This window comes from Entamoeba invadens (assembly GCF_000330505.1).
Source record: "Entamoeba invadens IP1 unplaced genomic scaffold scaff_1105074726367, whole genome shotgun sequence".
NCBI classification, from domain to species: Eukaryota; Evosea; order Mastigamoebida; family Endamoebidae; genus Entamoeba; species Entamoeba invadens.
Genome location: NW_004440445.1, coordinates 554,188 through 565,126, shown reverse-complemented (window position 1 = coordinate 565,126; position 10,939 = coordinate 554,188). Strand labels below are relative to the sequence as shown.

Below are 10,939 nucleotides of genomic sequence, written 5' to 3'. Positions count from 1 at the left end.
TTTTGGAACAAATAAAAAGATATAAAAATTATAACAATTTACTAAATATAAATTATAATAATTTATATTTATCTAAAAACAGTTGTAAAAATAAAACTCAAATAAAAATCAAATTTAAAACAAAATTACGAAATTGTAAATACTAAAATATTTTTATTATAATTATTAATTTAATATATTAAAAAATTTTTACTGATAAAAAATAAAAGAGATAAAAAAAGAGAAAGGAACAAATCAAAGGAAAAACATTTTGATATTTAAAAAAGAAATATAAACTAAAATAATCATTCAACACCACTTGCTATTGACTTAAAGTGGTTAAAAATAAATGTTGAATCTATACCACTGCGATTAACTTAAAGTGTTCAAAAGATCAAAATAAAATTATGACAAATAAAATTTGTCTATTAAAAAGTGTTACAAATATGGCAACAGTTAGTTCACCCTGTTGTTTAATTAATAACACTATTGAATGGCGTTATTCATTATCTTTATATTTTATATAAGATTATTTCATTATATATTTTTAATTTAATATTTATTTTATTATTTATTTAATATAAATAAAATTCAAATTAAAAATTTCTCATTATTGTTTTGTATTTTATTTTTATTATATTTATTTTAATTCAAATAATATTATTAATATATTTTTTATTTTTATTGTTTTTTAATCATAATGACACTTATTTTTGGAAATTTTTAAAACTTTCTTTGTCAAGACTTTTAATGGTGTATAGATGACATCACTATACAACCTTTTGTTTCGATTTGTCTATGTAATGTTTTTATAACTAATGTTGGAAGCCAAGTGATTTTGTGTGGTTGTTTAATTTTGGCTAAACCAAACATTAATTCGATAGAAGTCGGTCTTACAGTATGACGTTGGTATTTCATCACCAAAAAGAGAATTCCCAAAAGTCTCGTCTTTTTGGCGCCAAAGATTTAGAGTCTCTATGTTTGGAAAGTATTTTATTGTCTTCTTGTTTACTGGAATTGGGTTAAAGTGAAATTTTGTCATGTTGTTTTTGTACTTTTTGCATACAAATTCTAAGTTAATGAAGTCTTTGATCGTTGCGAAGTATTTTGACACTACCATGATGTGATACCCTCAATTTTCACCATTGAAATATTTATTCTGCTTTTAAATGAAAATATTATTAATGGTGGTTGTGAGGTTCAAACAAAAAGTTGTTTAAAAAATAATAATTTTATTAATTATTATTTTAATAATTATTAATTTTAAAAAACTTATTATTAGTAAAAAACGATTGTTTACAGTCAAAGCCTTTATCTATCGAAAATAGAACATAAAATGTATCTATTTGTTTAAAACGTTGGAACTATGTTTTTTTTCTATTTTATATATGAAAAAATGATGCCCTGTAAATCCATTCTGGATAACTCATTCTGTAAATTTCACATACTAGAAAACTTATTCTAAAAAAATCAATTGTTTTATTTTATTTATCATTTATATTTAAACCATTTTGATTAAAATAAATAAACAATTTTCAAATATTTATAAAATGTTAAAAATGATTCATTTATAAAAAATGAAAATTGGATTTTTTAATATCATTTTAATATAAATGGACTTTTTTGGTCAACCCAACTAATATGTTTGTTTCATGCCAAAAAAAACACTAAATGTTTTCTATGATATTTTAACTAGTAGTCTATTCATGTTCAACAATATTGAACATGTTGAAAATACCGAACTAACTATTCGTGACACTTTGTAAGAAAAAGAAAATGTCACATCAATTCAACTAACTAAAATGAACAATAACAATAAGTCGTATTGTCTGTAAAAAGTCAAAGACAACAATATTTACCTATTATAAATGATTACGTGTTTTACCAAACTGGATGCAACCCTCGCGCTTTCAAATGTATAGAAAAGAATTGTAAAGTTGCAATCAAAGCTATTAGAGACCTGGATGATAAAACCATTTTTATTTCATTCAAGTACATTTCTGAAATGTTTAAACATGATCACAAACCACACTATCCGTTTATCAAACTCAGTATTAATAACAAAATACAAGAACTTAAATTAAATTATGCAATCAATAATGTAATTATAAAATAAATGACGCTAACAAATCCATTATAAGTCACTGTATATACTCCATATTTTTGATAATAAATAGAGAAATTGGGTTCTCTCGACTTGAGCCATTTGAATAGTGTTTGAATTGAGATATCAAACACAATTAAGTATGGTGCCTTAAACAGTTAGGTATCATTTTTTTAAATGTTTCATTTGAGTCTTTTCTTCATACTTTTTAGTCTTGATTTTAAAATTATATCCAACATGTGCAGTTTTAGTAAAGAACTTTCCTTTCATTTACAATAAGTTTACTAGAGAGTTCACAATCAATTGTTACTCAACAAATCACTTCCACTCTTTGTCGACTGTTATAAACTCCAGAAGTACAATTTTTAATACAACTTGTACTTATGAGTATCTATCGCTCTGTCTTATGGGAACAACTGACGTGAGAACTTTTTGTATTTCAATGTGCACGTTCATCAATTTGAGGAATTTTATTGAAACATAAGGCTCGAAATTATAGTTTTCCTGTCGACAACGCAGTTCAGTGGAAAACCAATATCGAGTGATAAGACGTTAATTTTCTTTTTACTCACAGTAGTTATTTTTACATTATTCTTAAGTTCTCCATACTTTAACAGTGGATGATTGTTAATAATAAAGTTTTGAACTATCCACATTTTTACAAAATCTATTTGATTGTTTTAATGAATTAATATAAACATAGAAAAAATCAAATTGATGGTAATAAAACAAACACTGTATATTTTATTTGAATAAATTTTTTATGATTCAAATAACTTTAAAATAAAATATATAATAATTATAAAATGGTTCAAGTTCATATTTGTTGTTTTAAGTCAACTGCCTCAAAAGTACACATTTAATTTTTAAATATTGTGTAGTTTTGTTCGACTAAATAATTGATTAATAAATTTGTGTGATAAATTACGGTTATATTTTCTTTTATGTTTGCCAAATCTTTATTTTTTATTATAATAATAAAACACGTGCAGTTGGTAACTTAAATTAACACGATCATAACAACAAAATTTCGTTGTATTTGTATGTCAATTTCGGTAACATGAATTGTTTTTTTTAACCATAAGGTTGGTTTTATTTTTTATTGTATAATTTTGAATGTTTTTTTATTTTTGATTTTTTTAATTAATGTTTTTGAAAAAATACAAAATGTTTTTAATTAATAACAATAAATATTATAATTTACTATAATTTACAAACAAGCTGGACTTTATAATAAATTTATATATTTAATTTAAATTTTATTATTTTTTTAGATTTATGAATATCAGATATTAATAATAGATTTCGTTCAATTGTCTATTAATACTTTTACTCATAAATTTTGTTTGAAAAAATGACCCCAAAATTTATTATTTAAGTAACCACGTTTTAATAAAAGAACGCATTTTTCATGTTATTAATATTTAAAAAAAAGAAGGAGAACAATTGCTTAAATTGTCTAGTCATCACATAATGAAAAATGCCTGACAAATTATATAATCAAATTAATTTTAATAGTAACTTTGATCTAACAAGCAATTAATAATTCATTTTTACCATCAAATTCAGAATTAATTTTGCATCAATTATAGAACTATCTTTAATTAACCAAAAATCTATAAATGCCAATACAACGTAATGAAACATTATTATTCTTAAACTAATAATAATATTTTTAATAATAATTGGCAACAAACTATTTATATAATTATACATGACACAATTTGATTTGTATGACACACATATAAACATTCCATTTTGGATAGTTCTTTTGTGTTATTATATAAGTGAACTGAAAATGAATTACTTGAACTTTCTCAAATGGAATATCAACCAGTCGCTCAATCAAATGACCAACAACCTTTATTAGCTCCAACACAAATACAACCGACTCAGCCTCCTATGCAACCGACTCCACCAACTCAAATCCCTTATCAACAACAATACCAACCACAACCACCACAACAATACCAACAACCAATCACGGTGGGCACAGCTCCTCAAGTCCAAACACAAGGCGCTCCAATTTCGTTTGGTCATATGCCACAACAAGTCGTTTGCCCAAATTGTCAACAAACCGTTTTGACAACTGTCAAATATGAAAATGGCGTGTTCTCATATTTGATGTGCATTTTGATCTGCTTTTTCACTTCCTTCTTTGGATGCTGCTGCATCGGTTTGATCTTCTTGTGCATTCCACTCGTTCAAACTGCAGTTCATAGTTGCCCAGAGTGCAAAAGAGTCATCGGCATGCAACAACCTAAGTGATTTCTTTTAATCCATTTTTAGGCATTTTCGTTGGCATATGCCACTTAATTTCTCTAAAGTAAAATCGTCCAATTTCTTTTCCATTGAAACTATATTATAATAATTAATTATACTATTAAATAGTATCGACGGTCATAATGAAGAATTAAACTATTTAAAGCTATAAAGATTTTTATTATTGCAAATTTGAAAGTTTGACGTATTGAATAACATTTATAAAAACAAAAATGAAGCACAAAAGAACATAAAATAAAACAATCACTCCTCCTCGTTTTTGTCGATATCAGTAACAGTGAAATCTGCGAAACAAATTGGTTTGAGTGTCTCTAATACAAGCTTTCTTGTTTCTTGTTTTGTGAGTGGGTCGAACTCGATAGTGGACACCCCCATCCCGACCTCCGAAAACTGAGTCAACTCATTGTTAAAGACAAGACGAAGTTCCCACTCGAATCTGAAATATTCCTCAGGCTTTTTACTGATGCTTTCTTGTTTTCTGTAATGTATCACATAAGCTTTGTCTTGAAACACAATGACTATCTCCCAAAACATGGGGTCTAAATGTTACTATTATTAATAGTATTAATACTATAAATTATATCTATATAGTATAACTAGTATACATTCTATTACTAGTTACTTGTATAGTAAAAAGAGTTATATATAGTCACAAACGAGAGTCTTTGAAAGGCATTGTCCCACATACCATTTTCAAACGGAGAGTTGAATTTGCTATAATCTTTTGATTTACTCCTTTTAGGAAATTGATGACGGGAGACGACGGCTTGAACTTACCTTCTTCAACAAAGACCTTAGAAAGAATTCGCATTAAAAAGGTCTTTTGGACACTCATGTCTTGGTCGTTACTCATTACGGCATTCCACTCGTCTTCGATTCGCTTTGTTTGTTCGTCGCCTTCTAATATTTGTGTAATACACTTGATCAAGTCGAAACAGTCACCCGCAGTGTTAGTTTGATACTCTTTATCATCGGTAGGGAAGAGAACGTCATATTCTCCATTTTCAAGTTCTTTAGTGATTCGAAGGTGCTTTAAAAGTCGCGGTAAGTCCCCGGCGATTGGAAATGATTCAATGCGTTCTTCGTTGATCACACGTTTGGTACTTTCTTGCCAGTCGAAATTTTTTTTGGGTAATAATGCTTGAGGAGGGTTCGTGGTTATCACGGGAGTCCCATTTTGCTTAGCATCAAAGGATGTACTCACCCGCTTGGACCGCCGCTTCTTCTCTTTTTCTTTCTCTTTCTTCTCTTTTTTCTCCTTTTCTTTGGCTTCTTTCTCCTCTTTACTTTCCTTCGGCTTTTTGGTGAAGTGAAGAAACGAAAGAAAGCCGTGCTTCTTCTTGTGTTCTTCCTTCTCGGACATGACAAATATCAAGTTCAGTATTACAAAGTCTACGAATTAAAATGGACAGGAAAGTTAAGTTGGTTACATGTTAAAAGTCGGGAAAATAGGACGTCTTTTTTTCAACAAAAAAAAAGGTTTTTGACTTTTTTTCGATTTTTAAAGATGAAGTGGTGTTTGTAGTGTTGAAAATGCCACTCTATTTTTTTTTATTTCAATTGTCGTGTAATTACGTGAAAAATAAGTCTAAAAATCTAGTGGTTTTTTATTATAAACGTTTTGTTGCATTGTGGTTTTTTTAAAAAATTTTTTAAATTGTTGTGTTGGGGTGTGAACTCTTTGTCTTTTTTTTACCAAATCAATTTTTATATTAATGAAAAATATAGACGTGGCGTCGTCGATTCAAATTACATCGGTCGAATTGTTCAAAAGCAAAAAATATGACAAATTTTATAAAATAATTTGTTTTATTATACAATTATTTTAAAAGAAAATATACTATTCAGTTTTGCAAGTCATTGTGCAAATTTCTTTTTTTTTATAGAAAACTATTATTAATTATTATTTATTGTTTATTTTTAATTTATGTTGCTTATGGTTTTCCAAAAACGAAATATTTTTCTAATTGAAAAATCATAAAAGAAATAATATTTTAACTATTTGAATGTAATAAAAATGTTATATTTTTTAGTTAATAAACAAATAAAAATTCAAAACGAATAACAGTTTACCATTTTTTTATTTTTTCTTTTAAAACATCAAATTTTTTTAATTATTAATAATTTTAATGATTTTCATATAACTAAATTGGCAATTTCGTTGGAATTATACCATAAATAAACTACCAAATAATAAAACAAATAACTAAATAATACTAAAGTTAGCTGTTTTACTTTGTTAGAAATAACTTATAAATGATTATATTAATGATTTACTATTTTACATCATAATAATAATAAAAAAATGATAGAAAGAAACACTTCGAATTTTCAAGTTTTTATAACCCTTTAAAAATTTTGATTAAGAAATCATTTTCTTAAAAATAAAAATGATAGGACCACATCCTTTTCGCACACCAAAACGAAACAGCAAAACTGTGTTACAAGAAGACGATTTCATATCTCAAGCGAAGTCGATCATAAAACGTGATTTTTTCGGAACCGAAGATTCCACCGCGCCGAATTGTTCTCTTTCCGAGTTTTTACGAAAAAACACAACAGAAGACGATCACTCGTACAAAACGATTTCTCAGAAAGAGTTCAAACAATTTGCACTCCAAAACCATCTCAAAATTGATTCCTCAACAAATCGTCTTCTCCTGAACGATTTATTTTTCCCGAGAGGTCCCGTCCCACAAAAGTTCGTCCGTCCCACTCCAAAACGAATTGAATACAAAAACACATCTCTTTTAATCGATTCTCTTCACGACGACGATGCCCCAAAAGATCTTTCAAAAACAATTCTTCACAATCTTTCAAAAAAACTCTCCGACGAGAAAAAACCACGAAAACAAAACTGAACTATTCTTTTAACTTCTTGAATTATTTAAAGAAGTTTTAATTTCCCAGTCACTTCATTGATCACACTCTTCGGGCCTGGTCCAATCCCTAAGACTGTTATAGACCCCGGCTCAACTTGTGTTCTTCCTGCATCACAAATCTTCTTTGTGATCAATCCTAACCCCTTTGCTTGCTTCTCTAACTCATTCCTGTCGGTCATTCTATTATTCCTTATTATACTATTTATTTATACTTTTTTTATTATTAATTTATAGTTTCATTTGTAATGAAAGAACAAACAGCTCCTCAAGGTCGTTCACGTTTAACGCCACTTTTGCTTGGCCACAGTACTGCCAACTCTCTAACGCCTTTTTATCTGTTTTTTGTGCTTTTAAGACACACCCGACCGCTGCGTGTCCACATTGCGCAGCTATTTTGCCTTTCCCCATTTTGAGGTCTTTTCTCACGCAAAGGACTAATTTGTACTCTTCATTGGGCTCTTCAAAACTGTCAGGGTTCTTTTCTTTACTTTCAATTTGATTGTTTTGTTTTCGTCGTGTTAATAAAAACACGATAACAATGAATTGTGTGACGACAATCACTGTCAATGTAATGATTACAGCACTCATTACTTATTCAGTAGAATCAGGGTTTGTCAACTTATATAAATATATATTACTACTCAATACAAAAAACAATCAATTTTCACACTAACGTCCGAGAAAAGTCATTCAACGTGTCAACTATCCATTTATACTCCGGTCGTGTCGCAGGGTCTTCCGCCCAACACTTATTAATGACGGCGATGATTGGTATCGGGATTTTCTCTGACGGGCTCAGCCTCTATTCATTAGTTATAGTTTATTTTTTATATTTATACTATACTCCACAGTACTATATTTATACTATATTATATACTATATTATACTATATCTATACCATACAAAAGAACAAACTCTGCCTGCCCTCACAAATTCTTGTATCTTACTCACACTCATCCCACCAAATGGCTTCTTCCCAGAGAAAAGGGTATACATCGTCATCGCAAAACTATAAACATCACTTTTAAGTCCGTAGCCCTCTCCTCTTAAGATTTCTGGAGACATATATTCCAATGTCCCAACTTTCTCTTTTAACACCTCTCCCGGCGCGATTCGGACTGCGCACGAGAAGTCGTGTAATTTGACGTGGGTCATTCCGTTTAACGTTTTCTTGACAAGTCTCAGTTTGTTCGGTTTCACGTTCCGATGGAGGATTTTCTCGCTCGAAAGGTATTGCAACGCCGTCGCCAAATTGACGCAACACCGCAACACAAATTTCAGTGGCAATTGTTCTTCCAATATCATTTCCAAGTTATGTTGTGTATCTGCCTCCTATGTGTTATTACACTCCCTTCCTCATGACAAGAACAAACTAATAACAAGAAGTTTGAATGGAAGTTAATAGCTACCATTTGAACTACCGTTGGGTGATGTATATCGGTATACGCCGTTATAACATTCTCAAACGTTTTGTCCATGTCGGGGATCGTTTTGTCGTATTTAAAGAGATACGCAAGTTCGCCTTTGTACTCAACTGGTTTCCCTTTGACTTCGCCTACCTTCACTTCATCTTCCATCGTTCGTAACTTCTCTAATATCACTTCCATCTCTTTGTCATACGATCCTGCAGACTTCTCTTTATGAAGCTTTTTGTCTTCAATTAATTTGCCTTTGAGCGGTAGACTTTCACACCGTTCGATGTTTTGTTGATGCTCAACATGTGGCGATGGCGAGATCGATACTGGTTTGTCCGTGATTTGAATGATCTCTTTCGAGGACACTTTGGGGATCACCCCATACATCTGAAACCGTAACCCTAATACACTCTCTTCTCTCCCTATCAACACTTTCTTCCTCACTTGAAACGTCACTTCGCCGGTCAACCCAACAGTTGCTACCGTGTTGAAACATATCGTTATTGTGACGGATTTCCGGCTCTTCTTTTTAATATCAATTTTCTCTTCGTCGACCTCCATCGTGTATTTGGGGCTTGTACTCATCACCGTGGTCATCCGATATCCATCATTCGTGGTGTTGATAAATGTGATCGTCTCACTCATCGGAACACCTTGGATCGCATAATGGTGCCCAAATGTCAATTTGGTGACTTGCGGCTCGATCTCAAACGGAAATTTCACAGACGCTCGTAACCCAACAGAAGAAGTGTATGACTCCTTCGAGAGTGACATTTGTTTTTTAAGTTCTTATAAACACCTCCTGCTTTATTTACTTTGTGTTTTTTCCCTACATCTATTTTTCGTTTCTGATTGAAATAAGAAAAGGTTCTTCATTTTTTCATTCAATTTTACTGTAAATATTAATTTTATTTTTAAAGTTTTATTTTCGTTGTTACAATTAAGTTTTTTTTGGTTGCAAATCCAATTGGTTGTTTAATTATAAATTATTTTATATTAAAATATTTAAATCAAAACATGTTTTTTTGTTAGAAATTTATCATAATATCTTGGTTATTTATAGTTCAATTTAACTAAGTACAATTCCCCATAATCAAAAATATAGTTTATTTACATTTATTTATAGTTCTTTTCCTGCCCTCAACTTGAAACATTTTTTCATTGTCAAAAAAACGAAATTCACATTATCCGAACATAAACAAAAAACAATAATCCTAATTTCCCACCTCTTCGGTGCAAAGCGTTTTAAAATTCTCCATTCTCCATAAACTTTCCATCTTATATCTTCGCATTTTTTATAAAAACATCACACCACTGACGTTGTTGAAGAGGAGACGGCGCAGAAAAGTTGAAAACCCTCGTACCAAGCCCAACCATAAACCCATTTTTAATGTTTTCGATCTCTCCAATGAGGGCAACAGTAAGGTTCTCTGTCACAAACGCTCTATCCACTTCTTCAAGCCCAAACCCTGTTAATACCGTTGTGTCGAAACCATAGAACTCTTGGTAGAACTTTGCGTTCATTCCCTTCTTATCAAGCACCTTCCCTTGGTAATTTTTGACTTTACAGACCACGAAGATATTCTTAAACAAGAAACAGACCTTTGGTTCTTCGTGCGTTTTGGCCTTTTCGACGTCAACATTTCTAAGCATCCCAAAGAAGACAACTTCTTCGTTTTGTCCTTCTTTTTCATCAAACGTAAGTTTCTTTATAAACAAACTTTGTAAATAAACCGCGCTTTCTCTTCGTTGTACAAGAGTTTTTTGGTTATCTAGTTCTTCCTCCGTGTTTTCGATCTTCTCCAGTGAGTCCTTTATCGCCTCGTAATCAAAATGTTTTTCGGATATGTTCATGGCAAGATCCCTCATCAACTCTGGATACACGGAGAAATGTGAAAGTGGAGCTATCAAGTAAGTTGATATCGGTAACAACTGCGTCACAACATTTCCAGTGTTTGCCTTCTTTTGTTTGTTGATGTAAATGCTGATGCTAATTATCAAACTGTCAGTTAAGGTTTTTGATGACGAAAAGACTGGGAACCTACTCACAAAATACGGACAGTTCAAAATGTAGCTCAGGTAGACCCTCAAGCTCTCAACGTATTTTTCTATGATGCTTCCCATTGCGACACACGACCTTTCCTCCTCGTCGATAACAGGGTCTGAGTACGCTCTATCCATCTCGGCCACAAGTTTTTGTGTTACAATCAAAATTGGCTCAAATCGATTTTTAAACTCTTCCGAAAATTCTTTCATCCCGCTCCAATTAATATTTT

The 10,939-nt window shown here is 30.7% G+C and overlaps 6 protein-coding genes across 6 annotated transcripts; 1 reads left to right on the top strand and 5 right to left on the bottom strand.

Annotated features, from left to right (window-relative positions):
• Positions 1 to 670: 670 nt before the first annotated feature.
• On the bottom strand, positions 671 to 1,099 carry EIN_154750 (hypothetical protein; the record flags this gene model as incomplete). The annotated part of the gene is made up of 2 exons (XM_004258121.1): positions 671 to 758; positions 846 to 1,099. 2 exons carry the CDS (start codon positions 1,097 to 1,099, stop codon positions 671 to 673), a joined length of 342 nt encoding a protein of 113 aa, XP_004258169.1.
• Positions 1,100 to 3,904: 2,805 nt separating this feature from the next.
• Positions 3,905 to 4,351, top strand: EIN_154740 (hypothetical protein; the record flags this gene model as incomplete). Its single annotated transcript, XM_004258120.1, has 1 exon — positions 3,905 to 4,351. One exon carries the CDS (start codon positions 3,905 to 3,907, stop codon positions 4,349 to 4,351), a length of 447 nt encoding a protein of 148 aa, XP_004258168.1.
• Positions 4,352 to 4,609: 258 nt separating this feature from the next.
• On the bottom strand, positions 4,610 to 5,729 carry EIN_154730 (hypothetical protein; the record flags this gene model as incomplete). Its single annotated transcript, XM_004258119.1, has 2 exons — positions 4,610 to 4,905; positions 5,024 to 5,729. The coding sequence occupies 2 exons, from the start codon at positions 5,727 to 5,729 to the stop codon at positions 4,610 to 4,612; spliced, it is 1,002 nt and encodes a 333-aa protein (XP_004258167.1).
• A 1,524-nt stretch (positions 5,730 to 7,253) lies between these two features.
• On the bottom strand, positions 7,254 to 7,836 carry EIN_154720 (peptidyl-tRNA hydrolase 2, putative; the record flags this gene model as incomplete). The annotated part of the gene is made up of 2 exons (XM_004258118.1): positions 7,254 to 7,416; positions 7,508 to 7,836. 2 exons carry the CDS (start codon positions 7,834 to 7,836, stop codon positions 7,254 to 7,256), a joined length of 492 nt encoding a protein of 163 aa, XP_004258166.1.
• A 76-nt stretch (positions 7,837 to 7,912) lies between these two features.
• Positions 7,913 to 9,437, bottom strand: EIN_154710 (proto-oncogene tyrosine protein kinase FER, putative; the record flags this gene model as incomplete). The annotated part of the gene is made up of 3 exons (XM_004258117.1): positions 7,913 to 8,050; positions 8,164 to 8,580; positions 8,622 to 9,437. The coding sequence occupies 3 exons, from the start codon at positions 9,435 to 9,437 to the stop codon at positions 7,913 to 7,915; spliced, it is 1,371 nt and encodes a 456-aa protein (XP_004258165.1).
• Positions 9,438 to 9,941: 504 nt separating this feature from the next.
• EIN_154700 (hypothetical protein) lies at positions 9,942 to 10,937 on the bottom strand (the record flags this gene model as incomplete). Its single annotated transcript, XM_004258116.1, has 1 exon — positions 9,942 to 10,937. A coding segment is annotated over one exon (996 nt), but the record flags the coding sequence as incomplete, so codon positions are not given.
• Between the last annotated feature and the right edge of the window lie 2 nt (positions 10,938 to 10,939).